This window comes from Malurus melanocephalus, unplaced genomic scaffold, assembly GCF_030028575.1.
Source record: "Malurus melanocephalus ecotype Western Australia unplaced genomic scaffold, MMel_1.1 scaffold_412, whole genome shotgun sequence".
Lineage (NCBI taxonomy): Eukaryota > Metazoa > Chordata > Aves > Passeriformes > Maluridae > Malurus > Malurus melanocephalus.
In genome coordinates, this window is record NW_026623644.1 from 20,041 (window position 1) to 41,358 (window position 21,318).

The 21,318-nt window shown below is 46.2% G+C and overlaps 2 protein-coding genes across 2 annotated transcripts in view; one reads left to right on the forward strand and one right to left on the reverse strand.

Moving 5' to 3' along the window:
* Positions 1 to 10,908, forward strand: part of STAG1 (STAG1 cohesin complex component) — a gene marked incomplete at its 5' end in the record, with an annotated part of 29,975 nt that extends 19,067 nt beyond the window's left edge. The window contains 6 exons of the mRNA XM_057379620.1: positions 1,922 to 2,127; positions 4,247 to 4,418; positions 6,307 to 6,417; positions 7,217 to 7,331; positions 8,491 to 8,571; positions 8,653 to 10,908. Of these exons, the coding sequence (XP_057235603.1) occupies positions 1,922 to 2,127; positions 4,247 to 4,418; positions 6,307 to 6,417; positions 7,217 to 7,331; positions 8,491 to 8,571; positions 8,653 to 8,676 (709 nt within the window). The remainder of the gene's footprint in view (positions 1 to 1,921; positions 2,128 to 4,246; positions 4,419 to 6,306; positions 6,418 to 7,216; positions 7,332 to 8,490; positions 8,572 to 8,652) is intronic.
* A 2,468-nt stretch (positions 10,909 to 13,376) lies between these two features.
* Positions 13,377 to 21,318, reverse strand: part of PCCB (propionyl-CoA carboxylase subunit beta) — a 22,558-nt gene continuing 14,616 nt past the window's right edge. Inside the window, exons 9-15 of the mRNA XM_057379615.1 lie at positions 21,206 to 21,287; positions 19,661 to 19,784; positions 18,280 to 18,387; positions 15,906 to 16,006; positions 14,654 to 14,752; positions 14,213 to 14,306; positions 13,377 to 13,568 (exon numbers count right to left, since the gene is read on the reverse strand). Coding sequence (XP_057235598.1) covers positions 13,447 to 13,568; positions 14,213 to 14,306; positions 14,654 to 14,752; positions 15,906 to 16,006; positions 18,280 to 18,387; positions 19,661 to 19,784; positions 21,206 to 21,287 — 730 coding nt within the window. The 3' untranslated portion in view covers positions 13,377 to 13,446. The remainder of the gene's footprint in view (positions 13,569 to 14,212; positions 14,307 to 14,653; positions 14,753 to 15,905; positions 16,007 to 18,279; positions 18,388 to 19,660; positions 19,785 to 21,205; positions 21,288 to 21,318) is intronic.

A 21,318-nucleotide genomic window follows, 5' to 3' on the forward strand; every position in this document is an offset into this window, starting at 1 on the left:
GAGGGCTCTGTGCAGGTGGTTCCCCTCCTGCTCAGGGTGCTCCCCTGGCTGGGTAGGACTGGGTGCTGYGTTTGCCCTTCCCTGCAGCTCCTTCAGCCCACGGGGACTTCTCCCCTCAGCAGGGGCTGCCCGTGCAGAGGAAGGTCCGAGACCACCATCTGCTGGAGAAGTCCCGAGCTCAGGATCGCTTCCCTCCTCCCTCCCCACCCAGGGACCTTCCCCMAGCTCCCCACGGGCTCTTGGCTGCAGCCAGAAGGGTTCAGAGCCCTGACGGTCTCAGGAGCATGGGGCTGCCTGGGTTCTCCAGCTTGGCTGCCCTGCCTCACCCCAGATGGTCACCCCAGAGCCTGCAGGGGCCAGGGCTTTGCTCCACATCCTYCCTGGCAGCACACACTGCTCCTCCGTGGGGCTTCTGCTTCCTTCTACTGGGTTTGTTGCCTGGGGAGGAGAAAAAGGAAAGCTTTCCAGTTTGGGGATGGAGCAGCAGCACTATTTTCATTTAGTTTCCCTGCCCTGTTAATCTGGCTACCCATTTTATGAGTAACCTCCAGAATCTGGTGATAGCTGTTTATGGACTTATTCAAATCAATGGATTTCAYATAAAACTGTTCATTTAAGGTGGCAAACTCATACAGCTGGAGAACAGAATTGTACTAACACTGTTACAAGCCTACAAGGCAGATACAGGCAGGGAAATCCTGACAGAATAGAGGTGATTGTCCTTGGARGCACTTATTTCCATTTATTTCTCTCAAAGACACTGCTGGCTTAGACTGGACACTGACCAGTGGGTGTCAGATGAGGCAGAGCTCAGCGTGGTGTTCTCACTTCTGGAGATTCAGAGTTGGTAAGAACTGCCAGTGGGAAGCTCCCTGAAAATGCTGAGCAGAAGATGCCTCAGGTTTGGCATCTGGGCAGCAAAGAACTCCCAAGTGGTGTCATTTTCCTCCTGCTCAGTTTGCCCATAAACATGCACTCTAGTTCTGTAAATACAAACTGGGGGCAGAAAATCTTCTGACTTTCAAGACTCTTCTGCAGGTGGATTCTCTGAAGGCATGAAGCACTTGAGTGGCAWGGTTGGGTACTATAAAATAGGGAATACAGCAAGAATTTCCCATTAKTGCCAGGTTTGGGAGTCAGTGTGCACATGAAAAAGGGAAGGGGGATATTCATAATATTCATAATATTCTAATATAATAATATCCAATTCTGTATATTCTACAATAAGTCTATATTCCATAATAATATGCTATCTGTAATAATAATACTCAATTCATAATATTCAATAGAACAGGGGGAACCTGCTGTTTCTTGGAAAAAGTTATCCCATCCAATCAAAAAATTGGTGTGATTGTTACCCTGGCATGAGCAGTGGGGCCCCTGGACCTGTTCTGGAGCTGGGCTGGGTAACAACTCCAAGCTGCCGTGAACTGACAGAGGAAATCCCTGTCTTGGGCATGTGTGGGGGTCACTCTCACTGCTGGCAGCCTGGCCAGGTGGTACTAAAGGAAATTGAGGAAGGGATGCAGGAAGTGATGCTAAAATACCTGAGTCTCTTACCAAACTTCTGAATGTTTGCTGAAACTTATTAGAATCACATTTATGTAAATTTGCATATTCATTTTAGAGATTATTTCTACTTCCATAATTAAATAATCAATGGGAAAAGGAAACAGCTCCTATTTTCTCCAGACCAAGAGGAGGTTTTTGGTTCCTCCTTTGAGTTAATATGTGTTTAGTGGACTTCTCATGGCATTGGAYCAGGTCCTCGGATGGAAAACATAAATGCTTGCATTTGACTAAACCAGTGTTTCTTGTTCCAGGATGCCAAGGGACATCCTGTGTCCTTGCAGCAGTGGCCATGTCCAGGTGTCTGTAGGGAGATTGCTGCACCTCTGTAGCCCTTGTCTGTCCTTTCCAGGCACACGTACTTGGAGAAGTTCCTGACGGAGCAGATGATGGAGAGGAGAGAGGACGTGTGGCTGCCGCTGATCTCGTACCGGAACTCACTGGTGACGGGCGGCGAGGACGACAGGATGTCAGTGAACAGCGGCAGCAGCAGCAGCAAAGCCTCCTCYGTCAGGAACAAGAAGGGCCGRCCTCCCCTCCACAAAAAGAGGGTGGAAGGTTGGTGTGGGCTCAGGGCTTCGGTGTTCTGGGCTCTCAGGAGGGTGGGGTTTGCCAATTTGTGCAGAAATCCATGACACGTGCTGGATGGGGCAGAGCCACGGCATCTGTTCTGMAAGTTCTCGTGGGGCTGGGTGTGTCTGTAGGGGAAATGCCACCACAAACTCCTGCTCTTGTTTGCTATGACTGAAACTGGCAATCAGGACTGTTAAAGCWGTTCCTGCTGCTGGAAGAGGTGTTTGTGGAGTTGCCTGCTCTTTCTCACTCCTGGACTGCTGGGTTTCTGCCTGTGCTTCCCACTGGGCAGTTCTTAATTCACAGGGAGTTGTAACAAATTCCAGGCAGAAATTCTGATACAGATCTCTGTTGTTGCAGAACCATTGAGGAGCACTAAAAGACACCATTTTTGTTTACAATTGGGCTGGTATCTAATGTCTGCATTTAGTCTTTCTGGGAGCTCAGGTGTGTTCATCAGGAATCTGGCTGTGATGGCAACTTTCTTACACAGCTGCTTCTGTTTCTGGTCAGGCTGTGGTGTGGCCTTCTGTGAACATTAATTTGCTGTTCCACTACAGAGTAGGTGTAAATGGGATCTTAAACTTCAGGGGTTTTCCAAGGCCAGTATCTATGGTAGTAAGCCCTCAGTAAGGAATTTAGCCCCAATTTGCCTGAATATACAGTAATTTCCCAAAATATTTGTCAAAAGTTTGTCCATACAGCCATGTCCATTCTCCGCTGCAGTTCATGTTGAGCAGTGCCTGTACCAAGTGCTGTSGTTTCTTACAGCCAGATTCAAGTGTAGGTACATAAAATACAGGCTCCTTTCCTTGGGCATCGTTTTTCTTCCTTCAGGATGCCAAGCTTTTCACAGAATTCAGCTACTGAGATTTTTCCTCTTGTTGCCATTTTCATTCTATTCTTCCATATTTTACCAATATCCTTTTTTTTTTACCATGGGAAGTGTGGTAGCTTCTTTGCTTCCCTGTAAAGCAAATCTCAGGCTTAAGATGTAGTTTTTAGGCTTTGTTTGCCTCATATTCTTTTGTGTCCCCCTCTTTCAGTGATCAATAGAAGGGAGAATTTGTTTCCAAGACTTTCCATTTGAGAATCTCCTCTTTTTTTGGTTCTTCTATTTCCACTCTAAAGGATCTAGAACAGGAGAAAGGTCACTGCAGAAATTACCATGGCATCAAAGAACCATATCCAGCTCCCTCTGGTTCCTTTCTCACCTAAATCCAGCACAGACCAGCTTGGAGAACATTCCCTGTTTCTCCTGAGAGGAAATGTGCTCTGTGACATTTCTTCACAATGCCTTAAGGAAATCCATAMGTTTTTTTAAAAATAATCCCGAAATTCAATAGTAAATAGGCAACTTTTTAGACAACATTTATGCCTAAAGGGTAGTAAAAGGCAAAGGCAAAATGAATAGATCCATGGAGATCCCCATCTACTTCCTCACCACACATTTCCTGTTAGATCTGTGATCTTGTCATCTCCTGCCTTTTACTGAATTTTTTTCAGCTTGTCTTGGGCTGCACATTTCCTGCTCCATCCCATTTTTCTCAAGTCCTCCCTCTTCTCTCTGCTTTGCTCCCTTCCCAATGAGAGCCCAGGATCCCGCTCAGACCTTCAGTCATCCTTACATTATTATCAGTGAGTYGTGTCCTCTCCCTGCTCCACTCCAATGGTTCTGACATCAGAAGATCTGGGCTCACCCAATTTTGTGGTTTGTGCTCCACCTCATGTTAGTGTTTAACTTTGTCTTGATGGCTGTAGGTGCATGGGATTAACATATTCAGCTAATATGATAATAACAGTTCACAATCGTATTTAGATTGTGAACTCAGAATTGGGAATTCCTTTGGTTGTTTATGTGCAYGATGCTCAGCTTAGAGGCTGCACTATGACTTTGTTTGCAATGGGCTTGTGTTTGTTCAGGATTTCTACTTTAAATTGTTGTTATTGCTAGGAATAGCTGGCAGTGATACTTAAAAGAAAAAGTCTAAGACTAGAGCTGAAAACCTCATCAGTGCATGCATTCAGGTGATCCCTTTGTGCACGCTTGTGTGAGTGATGTCTTGCTCAGAAGCCAGCAGTGATTGCAGTGTCCTCTTTCCAGATGAGAGCCTGGAAGGCTCGTGGCTGAACAGGAGCGAGAACATCCATACTCCAGGGACACTGCAGCCACCTCAGCTCACCTCCACTGTGCTGAGAGAGAACACCAGACAAATGGGAGAGCAGATCCAGGAGCATGAGTCGGAGCAGGGGTCTGAACAGGATTTTTTACACAAGTAAGTATTGGAATTTCAGCATCAAATAGAGCCAGTCAGGCAAAGAAATTGTTTGTGGTTTTACTGGTACTCTTAGCCTGTGACTCCAGAGATGCACTGCTGATGYGCAAAGCCATCTGGAAATGCCTTGGCTACAGCTCAGCAATACTTGGATTATCTTCAGGTCCGAGGAAAAAGATATTGTAATGAAATTCCTTATGTTAAAACTCTCATAGCACAGGCAGGCAGTTCTGATTAGATCCTCCTAGTACCTGTGTCCCAGGCTGGCTGGAGCTGTTTCTCTAGAAGGCCTGTAGATATTCTTTTTGCTTTCCCCCTGCCCAAGGTCAGGGTTAAGGTTCTCCAGACACCCTGACTGATCTTTTCTAATTAACTCTGCAATCCCATTCCAGCAGCTGAGCTAGTAATTCCTGGTTTGGGATAACTGCCCTAAATTATACATTCTGTTTGTCCTTTTGCTCCCATTTTATCCCCTCCATGTAGAGGTCAAGCATTGGTTATTCTGTGTCAGTGGTTCCATGGCCATGGGTGCTGCCAGCAGGGGCAGGTGAGCATGGGCTCAGTGTGGGACACAACAGCACAGCCAGGCAGAGCTCTGCTCACATCCCCCCAGAGCTCCTCTCCTCCTTGGTCCCATGGCTTGGGAGGGCTGCAYTCATGGCTCCTGCTTGCCTTTCTGAGGGCAAGGATCTGCCTCCCATCTCCTGCCCCTACAGGCATGGTCAGAACTTCCAGGTGATGAGGAAGATGTTGAGGCTTTCAGTTTCTCCTTCAGACTTTCCTACAGTGCAGTAAAACCAGATTAAACTTGCTGGAGGAGAACTTCCTTTCTGTCTCTCTTTGATCTCACCCATGACTCAGCTGAGCCTCTCTTTCACCATTCCATTACTCTGGGAGTGGGACAGTTTCCCAATGCTGTGGTTTCCTTCCAAGCCTGATGAGCAGCTGCCTTAAGCTCTGTGTTCCTCTGTGACCCTTCCATGTTCCTGGGGGAGCTGAGCAGGCTCTTGTCCAACACCTAAATCCCCTAACTCTGAGCACCTCTCTGCTCCTTTCTGAGAGTGGGATTCCACATGGAAGTTCCCAGTGTGAACTGACAGTTGGGAATGGGAATCCTTCCCGTTCTGCCCAGGCTTGGCTGTCACATTTCCTCCAGTCAGTTTAGGAGAGCTAAAACTTGCCAACTACAGAGCAGTGAGCTGCTGAACTGCCAGGTTAATCATATTCAGAAAGTGGTTTGGTTCTACGTTGTTTTCCTGTGGGTTATCCCCGTTTATCCTATCAGTCTTATCAGCATGCAAGGGTACATAGTATAGTAAAACCTGGAGTTGCTGCAGAAGAGCTGCACTGAGTTTGCTGCTGTTTCCTTGTGCTGCGCCTCACAAATTGTAGCAGAGGCATTGCTGGCTGTTGGCATCAGCAGTGCAGCCTGGATGTGGGTCAGGTAGAGGCTCYTAAGTTGGTTCAGGGTATTTGTGTAAAAGCAATTTGTTTCTCAAGTGGTGAGGCATTTTTGTTTTGAAAAATGTCAGTTACTATTTTGGATCTACTCTTGCTCATACTTTGCTTGACCTTGCACAGAGAAGTAGTATTTAATAGTAACAAATTTTAGAGTTGCTCCCCTCCTGCCTGCCCCTAAAAAAAGGAGCAATGTCAGTGTTTTCCATACCTGCTTTTGTTGCCATAGTTAATTAATTTTTTTCTGCACATGCAGTGAGAGGAGACAAGTTGTGGAAGAGAATCCAGAAGATGTGTTCAATGACAGATGTGATTAAATTATCATAATCTGAAGCATGGCCAGACACAGAACCTGAAGATAGATATTGTCCCGAAGTAGGCAGCTCAGAGCYATGTCTGCTGTCAGTCCTAATGTGCTCCCTTGTGTCAGTCCCCAGATGCAGATCTCCTGGCTGGGCCAGCAGAAGCTGGAGGATCTCAACCGCAAGGACAGGACAGGAATGAGCTACATGAAAGGCAGAAGTGGCGTAAGGCACGCAGTGTAAGTGCTCCCTGCCCRCTGCCCCAGCAGAGCCGTGTGCAGGACACCACAGAAATGGCACCTTTGTTGCTGGCTCCAGCCATTTCTGTGCCATCTCAGCCTGCTGCTGAAGGCAGAGGCACAGTTTGTAGAGCTGCTGGATCCAGCCCAGCCCTGCCCTTCTCTGGCTGTGGCCAGGCATCAATGCCCAGTGACGGGGTGCAGTTCCCCATTSCTCTGCCCCAGCCATGTCAGGGGCTTCCATGCTCTGTGTGTGTCATTCCCTGTGAGCTCTGCMCACAGAACCTGCTGCTGTGTCTGTGCTTCTGTCCCGTGTTGCCAAAGTGTCCCCCTGAGCAGCAGTGGAGTGAACACATGTGGAGGGAACACACGCTGGGGTACCACGTGCTCTGTGCTGATCCCAAAGAGTCCTTCAGCAGGGGGCTTCAATCCTCACAGCCTTTGGAGCTGGGCTTGGAGGCACTGCTGGAGTCCCAGGGCTTTGCCAGTGATCCTGGCCAAGTGTCGCTCCTCCTTGSCAAAGGGCCAGCAGACACAGAGGAGTTACTGCCCTGTTCTTGTTGGGACACCTTCGATTACTGTTCATAGTGCTGTCAGTGGAACTTGCTGCTTTAGCCTGGGCTGGGACTTGGGGGGGTTTAAATCCCATTGGTATTCCAGAGAGCCTGCTGGCTTTACCCTCAGCATCAGGGTTTGGGTGAAGGCATCAAGTAATAGGATTTGAGCATTCTTTTTAATGACAAAGATTAGGGCTGGAAAAGTTTTCTGTCTGGAAATGACTCTGTCTTTATTTAATCAGACGAGGTCTAATGGAAGATGACGCTGAGCCCATCTTTGAAGATGTAATGATGTCCTCACGAGGCCAGCTAGAGGACATGAATGAAGAATTTGAGGACACAATGGTCATTGATCTGGTCAGTAAATCTTATCAATGGCAAGTTTAAAACAGTTGAAAGCTAATTTAAAAGTTTTAGAAGTGTAAACAAAAATTTCCAAAATTTTGAGCCTGACTTTTGTTTGAATGTTAAAGAGTGGAAATGATGTGAGCACTCCCCAGAGGCTCCAATTGAAAGTTCGAGCCCAGTCTGTTTCTGTCTGTCCTTGCCTGGTCAGACTGACACAGCCAAAGGGTTTCTCTCTGTCCCTTTCCTGGTTGGTTTGATTTTGCAGAGGTGGACAGGGGATCCTTTGTCAAGGTCTCAGTATGTCACAGCCAGAGTCCTGCTGGCACAGCAGGAGGTAGCACAGGCACTGGTAGGTGGGTGGCAACAGCTCCCAGACAGGTCCCATCATCAGTGGCAGCCTCAGGTCCCTTCAGGTACTGTCCTGAGTGCAGGCAGAAGTTCTTGTAGCCCTTACAGCCTTGCCTGGCCTCCCCTGGGGAATGGCTGCTTCCTTGTGCAGTGGGATAAAGGAGCAGTTTGCTTTACACACCTCTCCATTTTTATGGCTTTCTGTTTATCCTTTCATATCCAAACAGCCAGCCCTAGGTGAYGTTAGGACTGGGCTTTAATGTCTTGGAAGGACAATTTAATTGATGATTCACTTGCAGCTGCTGCATACTGAGGTTATTGCCAGCACTCATGTGATTACCAAATAACGTCCAAGGCAAGGAAAGGAAAGAATTGATCAAGCCAGTAAGGCTGACGTTTACTCTTGTGCACCTGGGGAAGGACAACGCCAAGGGCTTAAGCCTCAGAAATATTACAATATCTTCAGTACCTTTTTGTTGATAAATCAATTTTTGACAGTGTCAGAGCTCAAAGTTCATGGTGAACTTAAAAGAATAAGGACAGTTAAGAGGGAGTTTCTGTGCAGCCTGGCCTACAGTCCCRGTACAGAAATGTCCTTAAGTCAGCAAGAGCCTTGGGCAAGTCCTTAACTGTGAGCAGAGAGTTAGAATTCAAATCCATCAGCATTTACCATCTTCCTTCAGTACCRAGGAATTGAGGTAGTGCTGTCCTGTGCGAGGGCTCAGCTTTGCCCCAGAGGTTGAGTGACCCAGGGAGGGTGGCTGAGGGGCAGGCACGGGTGGCCCTGTGTCCCCTGCTGTTCAAGTCCCGTGTGTTGCAGCCGCCGTCGCGGAACCGGCGCGAGCGTGCGGAGCTGCGGCCGGACTTCTTCGACTCGGCGGCGATCATCGAGGACGATTCAGTAAGACCCTGCTCCTTCTGCTTGCTTTGAGCTCTGCTCTTGTCCCACCCATGTAACTGCTGTCTTCTCCCCCTTTTCCAGGGATTTGGCATGCCCATGTTCTGAAGTCTGGCGAAGACCTTTTACAAACTTGGAACTCTATTGTTTAGAGCTAGAGGCCTATATACTGTGATAGCTTGTATGAAAACCACATTTTCGATGTGATACGGTTTGATTTTTAACCAAATGATTGAGGTCAACCCCTTGGTGTAGTGACGGAGAGAAGAGGAGCTTCTTAATGACACACAGGAATGTTGGCCAATCCAGTCACMTCAGAAGGGCTGACCTAAAAAATCATTTGTATCCCTGTTCTTGACTGTCCTAATACGGATTTTTTTTTTTTTTTCTGGATGAGGAGGAAGTTTTAAATTGTTAAGACAGCTGTCAAAATAAACACTGTTCTACATACGTTTTCTGAAAACAACATGGAGTGAAAACAGAACTTTTTAACTTTATTTTTCTGCTGTACAATTTAAAACAGTTTTAACATTTGCCTTTTTATGTTTTCAAAGCTAGCCATTTTTATTAAACCTATGCCTATCAGCCACTGACTAGCAAGGCTGCTGTAAACAGGTCGTTCTGGCTACGGAAAAGTGTTTTGGAACACACTGGATTTGATTAACATTATGGTACGCTTATGTCCTCTCATAGGCATGGAGAAGAACACTCTCAGAGAAGAGGTTAGAATTCTAATGACGTGCATCTCTGCCAAAAAAATTTCAGATTCTGATATGATAAACCCAGATTTTATACTCTTGAGAAGATTTATTTTTATTTATAATGGGACATAAAGTAAGAGATGTCCATGAAGCCACTTTTCCAACAGATGCTGTGTAACATTCATTTTATATAGCACATGGGGACACAAAAACAGTAAATTTTCTATTGGTACTTGCTCTGTGCATTTTTAGCAACTTATACCAGCAAATAAAGTATTGTCAGTAAAACACACAAATGGTTCTCAAGTAATCACTTTGCTGTTTTTACTACCTACTTCAAGCCTGCCAACACGAGGTACATAAACAGCAACTTTCCTAKTAAAAAAAAGAATAGTTCAAGGGTGGGGGAAAGGATCACTTTAGCATACTAAAAGTAATTTTAACTGTACCATAAAACAGAGTCTACTTTCCATGCCATAAATACCCTTTTCCGCTATTTTTGTAAATTAATTTTGCCAGTTAGAAGTACTGTATGTGCTGCATAGAAATTTGTGCTTAGATGGTGAAGTTCTTAAGCTTACAATGGAATACAGCTACATTTTCAGTGTTAACTGTGCATATTGAGAGTAATTCTTTGGAAAAAAGTATGATTTTTCAAAAAAGCTAAAAACATGAAAAAAAATCCAAAAAGCCCCAAAACATTCTCAGCTAATTCATTGTACCAAGATATTTTTCAATGTCTTCAATAATTTGGAATTTCATTATGCTTCAATTTTATGACTTAACATAGTAGCTGCTCCTTACCCGGCCTGGCCCCAGCAGTGCTGGCCCTCCACAGCTCCACATCCCCGACAATTGGTCCCAAAACCTTCATCTTCTTTCTGCACTCAGTAGCAGTTGAGATACAAAGCAGACTGACCCACTTGGAGCAGAGCACTTTCACAGGTGCTTTAATTGTAGCAACTGCAGAATAATCACTGAGCTTTTTTCTGTTTCGAGCTTACTGGAAACCAACCCAACTCCTGAGTGCCCAGAGCGGGCAGGGAAAGCCCAAATTCCGCCAGCCCAGCGCCTCACTCCGCTGAGCTTGGCTCTCACAGCATGTGCAGTTCTCAGACATGGTTGCCAAAAATGTTTGACCAGGTAATTCAGCCATTTCTCCGTGTGGGCTGGGGATGTATTGAGCCCAATAAGTAGCTGGAACTTTCTAAATCTTGTTCCTTCCCTCTGTGCACCCGCAACAGCCCATGGGTAGGAATGGCTGCAGGACCTGTCCCAGGATCATTCTGTGAGCATGGTGGCATAACAGATGCTGCCCAGTTTGAGTCAGAGTCTCAGACAAACCTTTGTGCTTCACAGTCCTCTGTGTGGAAAACTGATTCCTAATTTAACATTGTAGAATACTGTATAACAAACATTTATTATCATGGTACCTGCAATGGGTCTCCAGTTCAGTTTGCAGTCAATAGGTTTTTGTATTATGAGTGTCTCCTTGATTGGTTTTGCTAGTAATTCTGTAAATTGTACATTTACAATATGAGGTTTTTTTTTTCCTTTTGTACAATTTAAAACTGATGCTTCACCTTTCATTTAATAAACTATTCAAAATCATGAGTATGATGAGCACCCTCTTCACTATAGCTTTCTTTTAAGTGCTTGTTTGGACCATCACATCTTGTCATCCCATTTATTAGTAGGAATTCAAGGAATTCAAAGGCAATACTGAATAGCTTTCATGTAGTTCAGGCTTCACAACCAGATCAGTACCCCACCCCCCTTGCCCACCCAGCCTCAAGAATGATGGAAAACCCTCTCTGGGCTTCTTTCCGCCGCCCCTCCACCGTGGTGTGTTTGGGTTGGGGAGTGGGCAGGGGAGGATGAATGTGAGATTGCTTTAAATCTGGGAAGGGCCCACAGCAGGTGCAAGAGTTGCATTGCTAAAACTTATGACTTAGGAGGTTTGAGGAGAACACTCTGCTGCCCTGTGTGTCTGAAGTAAGCTGAAGCCTGTGGGAAAAGCTTGGAAGCTCTGACAAGTAGCTRGGCTAAAGGAAGTTGTACAGATTCCTGAAATAAAATGTCCATGTTGCTCCCATGGCTCGGGGAGCAAGGTGCTCTTTTTGTCCAACCCATGAATGATTTAATCTCTGTAGTGCTAAAGAAAACTGACTGGTTTATCACCTGGCCCACTTTTAAGGAAACATCACTGGAGTCAGGAAAAGGAACAAGATGCAGCAGCTGAGGCACAGGGATATTTCAGTCTCACTGAAAGCTCAGTCTCYAGCTGCTTGGAAGTTATGGCAACTCCTGCTGCACTGAGGAACACAGTAAGTAACTTGCCTTGCTGCTAAGTTCAAGGGCTGCTCACTGTTTAAAGGATTTTATTTTGTACCTCGTTTTTGTAGGTGACTGGAATTCAAGAAAATCCTCAGYAGCCTGATCAGAACAGCTTTTCAGCATGTTTCCAGCATGTCCTGGTAGAGCAACTGACTGGCTGGAAATGGAGAGCATCTAAAAGCCCAATCCTGTTGCTGGCAAGGGATGGGAGAGAAGATGGAGTCTGTGGCCATACTCAGGTTAGGAAACAAGTAACAAAGCTGTATTTTCCTCTTTGTGACAAATGGGTTTATCATGGAGTCTCCTCCTGACTGGGCAGGCTGAAGAAGCTGAGGAAGCTGTGGGTATGTCCCTTCACTTATCCCACCTTCAGTCTCCAAACCAGCTTTACCTTTGGGAAATGCTCTTGGGCATTACCAACCTCTCCAAACCCCGAGAGTTTGCTCAGAGTAAGAGCTCACAGCATGGCCACGATGTCCAGCAGTAACATTTCAGTTTACCTTGCCCTGTTACTGCAGCYGGCTCTGTTCCCTGGGACAGCTCCGAGAGCCTGTCCTGCTGAGGCAGAGACAAGGAGGCTGATGCAGCTCTCCTGAATGTGCTGCTGTCAGGACAGCCTGTGTGCCTGCAGCCTGAAGGTGCTGCCTTCCATTCATCGAAAAACCTGGGGAGCTGGGACTCCTCCTACTTGAAATGCTCCTTTTATACTGTATTTGTAGATGATGTTCAGCTGTTGCTTCTCCCCCTCTGCCAGGTACAGGCTCCAAGCTCCACAGCTCTACTCACTGCACTTTCCTGGCAAGAAAAGCTACCTGGCAAGTGGCCCTCCTATCTCCTTCTACCTCCACCATCCTTCAGGCTCATGCTGAGGACTGAGAAGCAGCAGCTGCAGTGCAGGTAGGGAGGCTGTGTCTCACAGTGAGGTACTCACAGCAGCCGGGTCACCACAGCCCCTCCCGTGCCTGGCAGCTGGTGCAGCAGCATTAAATGTGACAGTGGCTGTTCTCACTGCCTTGGGGCTGCAGGGAAAAGGCAGCTTCTGCTGAGCAGACGAGCACAGGCCCAGGGCTGATCAGAGAAACACCTCCTGCAGCAGTTCCTGCGAGGCTGGCAAATAATCCCAGAGAAAYGAGGCTGGAAGGGGCCTCTGGAGGTCTCTGTTCCAGCCTCTGCCAAAGGAACAGGATTTGCACGTCCCACGACAACTGCCCTTTTTTGTTCCCTGTCCCTAAGAGGAGGCTGGCTGTGCCTACCCTGTACTACCCACCTGTGCCCCCAGCCTGGGGCACAGAGACCCAGCAGGGCCCAGTGCTGCTGTGGCCAGCAAGGAAAAGCTGCCACAGGTCAGCCTCACAGAGGAACAGAACAGCTCAGTGTGGCACAGCACAGCCTGGACTCCAGGGCACTGGAACCCAAGGTCAGTGTTCTCTCTGAGTCAGTGGTACAGGAAGTGCAGTCAGACTCCAAGGTCCATGGCCAGTGGAATACCCTTGAACTCCACAGGGGTCCAACTTCCCAGCGGTGGGAGGCTGCTCAGCTCTGCCTATGGAAGCCACATCTGGGGCCTATGGAATGAGGGAGCCATGGGAATGTTTGACCTTGAGCAATTAGTAATGGCTGGCCTGCAGCAGGCAGGGCAGGGTGTGCTGAGTATTAACCACCAAAAAGGGTTTAGAGAGRAGAGCTGGTCAGATCCTCAAATTAAACATATATTATGTTTTATTGATGGATATTGGCAAAATCAAAATGAAAATAACTATTTTTATTGCCAAGCAGACCTCCATTAACCAGAGGGTACATGTTGAGGATGTCTCCCAGCACGGGCAGCTCCTGCTCACGCTCACAGTGGGATGTTGGCATGTTTCTTCCAAGGACTGGACTGGGATTTACCTGCCAGCACGTCAAGGTCATGGCAGATGCGCATGCGGGTGGTCGAAGGCTGGATGATGTCATCAACAAACCCTGCAAAAGATGAAAACAAACAAATTCCAACCTGACCAACCATGAAATGTTTGCCTCCTGGCCTTCTGGATCYAGGCTGTAACATAAATTAGCAAAATCAAAACAATGGTTGGAATAAATAAGTTCACAAGTTACAAATTAAATTTCAAATAGCCTGAGAAGGAAACATTCCTGAGTCATTTTTTAAATTTTAAATGTAACTTGCCTTTTAGAGCACAGTTACTGCTGCAAAGCTGGAAAGTAGAAACAGTGGAAACACTTGCTTCTGAGTGTTCTGGAGAACATAACTGAACTGGACCTTACTCTTTCTTTCAGGCCACTGCTCTGCACTTAGGGCTGTCAGACTGTCAAAGCACCTGTGCTTTGTTATAAAAAAGGCTGAATTTTGAGATGCTTTCTATCTACACAACTGCCCCTTTCAGAGCAGTCCCCACTCTTCACCAGGGCTCTGTGCAGCTGAATATGTGTGTTGTGTCTAGATGCTGTCCTTCACATGCACAAGCTGTTGTTAAGCATTGTCTTTCTAACTCTAGATCCAAGTATCTTACCTAAATAACTTGTTAGCAACAGATTTACTCAATAGCACAACTCTGTCTCCATGCAGTGGCAAACCAAATGGGATACAGTGTGGGAGACAACCATACCTCTCATGGCAGCAGGAAAGGGGTTTGCAAACTTATCCACRTATTCCTCCTCTGCATCCGCCTCCTTTCCTCTGAAGATGATCTGGACAGCACCCTGGGAACAGAAGGGCCCGGGTAAGTGACAGTCCCTCAGCCCTCTGCCCTGCCAGCCCTGGCCCACCTCAGCACACAGCCGTGCAATTCAGGTGAGGGCTGGGGAGCATCCCCCTGTTGATGGCACCAGGACACTGGTGCTGCTGGTAAGGCACTGGTGCTGCTGGCAGGACACTGGTGCTGCTGGTAAGGCACTGCTGCTGCTGGCAGGACACTGGTGCTGCTGGTAAGGCACTGCTGCTGCTGGCAGGACACTGGTGCTGCTGGTAAGGCACTGGTGCTGCTGGTAAGGCACTGCTGGTGCTGCCAGGGCATCGCTGCACCACAGGGAGAGGGGCCTGGACTCACCTTGGCTCCCATCACGGCCACCTCGGCTGTGGGCCAGGCGTAATTGGCATCTCCTCGTAAGTGCTTGGAGCTCATCACGTCATAGGCACCCCCGTAGGCCTGCAACAAAACCCAGGAGATTCACACCAGGAGTGCCTCGCAGCAGCAYCAGCCTACACTGCTCCTGCAGCTTTTCCTAATCCAGAGACAAGCAACTGGGGCTGAATTTTACCTGAARGAGAGCAAGAGCATCTCCACTTTGCTGCAGCAATCTCCTAGAATAGGCACCACTAGAGCCCCAAGAGAGCAAGGAGGGGGGCTGCTGGAAACCAAGCCCATTCTGCTAGGCGGGCAGGGAGGGGTCAGTGTGCATCCAGGCCAGCAAGCCTCGACCTGCACCCTGCACATGCACACAGGCCAGCCAGGCAGTGTTCTGGAATTTCCTGGCCAGAGAATGCAGCTCTTGGCTCTGCAGTGCTGCACTCTGGAACTGGAAATGCTCCAGACAGCAGTGATGAACAGATACTGCAAATAGTGATGCAGTCCCTATCAGGGCAGTGCTGAACACTGCAGCAAGGCTGCAGGATTGACAAATACAGCATGGAAATACTCRGAACAATCAGACAAGGCAAAGGAACAGAAAGTTATTTTTGTTTTTTTGCCATGATAAACCAAAAGCCTATTAAAAAAAAAGCTGGAGGGGCAGAGCAGCAAGGAGAAGGTTAAGGCTCTAAGGAGCCAGCCCCAGAGCCTGTGGCAGCAGGATGTCAGGTACCTTATGGAGAAAGAGTAARGAAGAAGATGAGGAAGAGCATAGCAGAAGTCTGGGGAGGAAGAGAAGTCMCTTGAGCATTAAACCTGCAGACAAAGCAGAAGACAGATGCAGCCACTGCTGCGTTTGCAGAGGGAGGCTCAGGAGGCAAGAAGGAGAAAGCATTAACTGTTGCAAACAGATGGCATGTCCTTAGTGAGACAGGCTGGGTGATATGGGACAAGTACTGCAGTGAAGGYATTCCAGGGAAAAAGCAGAGAGCAGAAACTGGAATTTCCAGAGGAGTGCAGAGACTAGAGGAAGGAACTGAGGTAATGGTCTGGGAGCAGAAGAAATGGTCTCTCATAATGTGGTACAAAGAGGAGTTACCAGATGGGACAAATGGAGATGTGACACTAAGAGAAAGCACAGTGGGACAGATGGACATAGCTTGGTGTAACTAMAATTGTCACTAGTGGAAAGACAAACTCCAGAAGAACTGCACGGAATTGGCCAGCTTACCTTTCTGGTGATGACAGTGATCTTGGGCACAGTTGCCTCTGCAAAGGCAAACAGCAGCTTGGCACCATGGCGTATAATCCCACCGTACTCCTGAGCTGTGCCTGCAAGGAACAGGAACTGCTTCAYTCCAGGGTGTTCACACAACACCATCATCTGTCACGAGCAGCAAATCTGACCACCATCTGTCACCAATGGCAGCAAACAGGGATGGAATGCAAGTCATCCATGGGACAGGATGCTCAATACCATTCTGTTCCAAAGACAGGCTCACCTGACTGGACTTGGAATCAGCAATCCCATGTAACTTTTTTCTAGGACTCTGAATCTCAAACCACTGGATATAACTCTACAGTAACTTTCTAGCAGTTTATTCATCTCCTGACTTTAGCTTTTAGCACATTAAATGAACCCAAGTACACTAAGAGGGTTTTCTATGGATTTTTTTTCATATAAGTAAAAATTATTTTGTGAGATTCAATAACTTGGTAGTGTGTTTGCTGGCTTAACTTTCATGTTTCCCTTCAGGTGTAAGTTGAGTGCCTGGTAATTCATGCCTACACTTATAAATGTCCTCTCTCAGGTGGAATTTCACTTTTTGTTCTTGTCTTCCCCTGCAGTCAGTGGGACCTGCCAAGCCCACAGATTCTTCCTGCAGCAGGAATCAGAAGAGCCAAGGGGGTTCATCCCAATGGAGCAGCATGAGCCCAGCTGGAACAGCCAGYCCAGACCCAGGAGCTGGGGAGCACTAACAGACCCCATTTCAGTCAGAACCTGCTTCTAATCCACTCTCAGAACAGAGTACACCAGTGTGAGCCAGTGTGACAGGTGCTTTCTCCTTCTGTACTGAACAGGGAGATGTGATGATGCACCCTCAGAATTTGTTATTTAATCTGAGATTTCTAATGCTAATGGGCTAATCTTGCCAAATTCCTTAAAACACAACAGTTTGGGGTCATAATCAAGCTTCAGGTCTCCTTTCTTCAGCTTTCTCTTTTTTATTTTTCTTCTATTTATCTGCTTTCAAACCAACATTCTGTCATGCAATATTAAGTCACTACTTTGAATTAGCTACATGGAAATAGTTCTTGGATTCTGAGCAACTGTTCAAATTTGGATTGCTGGAGTATCCTCTTACACCAAGCCACTGCCTGTCCCATATCACAGGAGGAGGCTGGGAAGAAAGGAGAGGAAAATGTTGCCTCCTGGTTAAAATGTGCGAGCTCCATCGTGTTAAAGCAAGAACTGGAAAATGCTGAATAGTCACATTCTGATGCTTTGAGAGCTGTACAGGCCTCAAGATAAACCATGGTTTATACAACAGTATTAACATTAGATTTGACTGTGTAACACAGTCTTCTCTCAACCTGTTTTGTAAGGGGTCATTTTAATGTTACCTGCTCAGAGAGCAGGTTTGTCACAGCCCTCTCCCCTGATATACCTCTAAACATAAGCATTTTCACTGAGAAGTACCTTAGAGCATCAGAGACACAGAGGGGGYTGTGTACAGCCAAATCAATGCCAATGAAAACACACCTTTTCCCCCGGTGCTTCACGCTGTCCCCACTGCCAGAGGCTGGACAAAGTGATCTGTTTGGAGAGATCTGGGGGTTTGCAATGTGTGGCAGGGGGTGGTCAGGCCTTGCTCTGGCTCGGTGGTGCCCTGCTCCCCATGCCCACAGTGTCGCCTGACCCAGTCCCTGAGTGGCTGAGAGATCAAAAGTCCCACCTGAGAGGAAGGCTCAGGATGGGCCAGAGCTTTAAGAAGCCTGACCATGAGGCAAGCACGTTGTCTTTTAACCCTATTTCATCTTAGGGTTTTACATCACTGGAACCCAGGAGCTGGTAGCTATGTCTGTTTTTCTGCAACTTTCCTGTCTTTGTTTTTCTCCATTCTTTTTCCAACCCTCTTCTCACAGAATGTGACACAGAATGGGTTTAAAGGTTTTCCATGTCCAGTGGGCTAAGTCTTTGTTGTGATAAGTGATGTTAGGTTGTATTTATTCTTTYGTCAATGTTCCCCAAGCCTGGCCCTGGCAAACTGCTCATCCCAGTGTCTTTCCCAGGCTGCTGGAGACTGCAGCATTAACTGACTACRTGACCTCTCCCTCCTCAGGTAACTCCAGCAAAACTTTGTGATCCCTGAACACACTGGTTACTTAGGCATTATTTCATTCTACTRCTGTTTTTTGCACATTTCACTATCCTTTTGTGATGATTACTGTACTTAGAATACAGAGTTTCTGTACCAAAAAGTGRGATTTTAAAATCTGGCTTATTTAAGTCATCTGCAGAAAAGGTCTTCTCAGAGTTCTGAAAATGGGTTTTGACACCAACACCACGATGCACCACACTGAACTCTAAAGGCAATGCATACCTGGCAGAAACCCAGGGACATCCACAAAAGTTATCAGGGGGATGTTGAAGGCRTCACAGAACCGAACAAAGCGGGCTCCTTTCACAGAAGAATTTATGTCTAAGCACCCTGAGGTTAAGAAYACAGAGAAATGTGTTAACTCCAGGGATCTACAGAAATTCAAGGCAGCTCAAAATCACACTATTTTAACTGTATTGTCTTCTTAAAACAAAAAGCTTATCTGTAGATAACGTGGAGATTATATCTGCTGTGAAACTTTCCTGGTTTCAAACTAAGATCACAGAACAAGCTACACTCAAAGGCTCATTTCATTTTTCACACCCCTGTGTGCAATCACTTTCTATTGTAACAGTTTAGTTTATTTTCCATAACTTTTTCTTCATTARTATTTTTCAGATCACTCATATTGAAAGGTTACAGAGTTCTCCATTAAAAAACCCCAAGCATTAAACAGTCCAATACAGTATGTAGGGAAAGATCAGCATTTTTGGTAAACGCTCTGCAAAGTGTTTCTGTTCTGTTTCAGAACAGAACATTTAGAATTATATTAGGCACAACTCTAATAAAACAAAACACATTTTGTATCAAAGCCTATACGTGAAACATTAAAAAGTTGTTAAAATTCAAAATACTAAATGAAGATTGAATTTATATTAAAACCTTCTGTCTAGTATCTTGATAGTCGTATTTTGTAGAGATGAAACAAATCAAACACCATACTGGGTCATCTGATTTTCCCAAACAAAAAGACAGAAGAATTAAAACCAAGGAGTAAACCAGAAAGTTCTGACTGGAGAAGGTCACTTCAGAAATTACTGAGTTAAGGAGAGAAAGAAAAATCCCTAGACAGTTAAAAAGAGTGATCTTAGCTAGAGCTGGATGTTGTATAACTTCATATCCAAACCATGTGAGGTCAAGAGCTCCACACTTGTGTCTGAAGGCTTGCACTGTTCAGCTACARTGAGATAAAGAAGTCCCCTCATCCTACAGATGAGTTCTAGGGATTTTAATGCCAAGGAAGGAAGTGTGCAGTTTCTATGCTATTATTAACCCAGTTAATTGCAGGCTGCTACCAAATGAGTGGTGCTCTTCTACACCCCAATTGCTGTGAGCTCCTCCTGCTCCTCTTGGGCTGGATGCAGCACTGGTTTAATTACCTGGGAGCACATCACCTTGTTGAGCCACTAAAGAAATGATTTTCAGTTCATTCCACAGCTCACAACTGCATTACAGTGAGATTCAAGACAAAGCAAAAGGTGGAAAAACACAGTGAGAATGAGTGGAGGAGCACACAAACCCCACAACAGCTTGAACCTTACAGAGCATGTAGAGGAAGAGMCAGAGGCAAGGCAGTGTTATCAGTSTCACACTGGACTCTAACCTGARGCTACTTTGGGCTGGTTGCCCACRATCCCAACAGTCCGTCCATTCATCCTGGCAAATCCAACCACAATGTTCCTGGCATAGGTTGGCATGATCTCGAAGAATTCCCTCTCATCCACAATCTGCAAAGGGGARAGGCAGGAAGAGCCCGTATGAAGCCACACAGAGGTGCTTAAATACACACGCAAGTATTGCAACTTTTAAAACATTTCAGAACTTGCAGAATTTTGAAGGAAAGAGATGGAGAAAAAGCTTTCAATCTTTGCAGCCTTCATTTCAAGAATTAACTAGTCCTACATTATTACCAAAACTCTTAGTTAAGCATTCCATCCARGAACACCTTTATGACCAAAGGGAGCCTTTTTTCCTGACTTAGAACAAAACGTAGATCAGACGTTAAGAACTTCTTCCTCACACCTTAATCAGTGTGTTAGTACAAACCTATTTGCAGTGATATAGCAGTACTTCCTGGAGCTCAGACGCTCCCTGTGACATGTTGGATGCAATCTCTGTCCCTCTTGGCAAGCCCAGAGCCCTTCCTTGAGCCAGCCAGCTCCAGGGTCAGTGCTGCTGTGCCCTAGGGAACGCAGGGAACAGCGTGCCCAGCACACACCCGAGTGGCTGCAGTGCCCTGGGGCTGGAGCTCAGTGTGTGCCCTGCCCAGGGACAGCCCCGATGCTGAGCCATGATCACAGCTCGTTCCCAGAGACCACAATGATCCATGGAGCAGTAGCGACACCTACACATGGCTGCCTGGGCTTCCAGCAGGATTCCCTGCTTCCATCTGTTTATGGCAGCTGTGCCCATACACACTGCAGTGTGCCAGTCATTTCATTAGCCTCAGTCTCAAAAAAAGTTGTGAAAAATGTAACTAGTATAAAAGTGGTTTTAGTTTTTTCCTTAATAATTCCCAAAAGCTGTGGGAAGGTTTGGGGTTTCTTTCCTAATTCACTGAAGGATTTTTTTTACATGCCACTTTTTCATGYGGAAATTCACAGGGGAAGACTCCAGAGATTAAAAACACCCTGAGCTTGCTTTCACCACTAAAATGAGTATAAATGCAGCCAGTTGGAAACCTTGTAATTAAAAAAAAATAGATTTTCATGTACTGTCCATGTACATAACTGTATCTTAGCGTAGACAGGGAAGGGTAAATCTCTGCATTCTGGAAACTTTCTTACTTTAATATAAAAGTGCCAGAATCCAAGAGAGAAGCACCAAGGTGCAGGGAAGGGCCAAGCAACAGAACTAAAGGGCTACTCTGACCCCAGAAAGAACTGAAYTGCAGCATCTTTCATCTGTACAGCTGTGCATACAGCGTAAGATGCATCCTGAAAACAAATCTTGGGATTCTGCTAAAATCTCTTTTTTGCCCTGCAGTTTTTGTTGTCCACTCACAGCTACTACACAGGAAGAAATAGTCACTTGTAAAGATTGAAATAAGTAACAGTATCTATCYTCAGTGCCATTCTAGTGTTTTCTGTCAATTATTTAGACCAAGAATGTACTATATGCATCTTAATCTGAATACCATCAGACTTACGGAGTGTATGATATCCAGCATATCATAGGCTTTGGTAGATTCAGCTGGGACAATGGTGTCCAGGTCTGGAACCAAACGGTCACTGTGGAGAGCAACAACATTTACAGACCAAA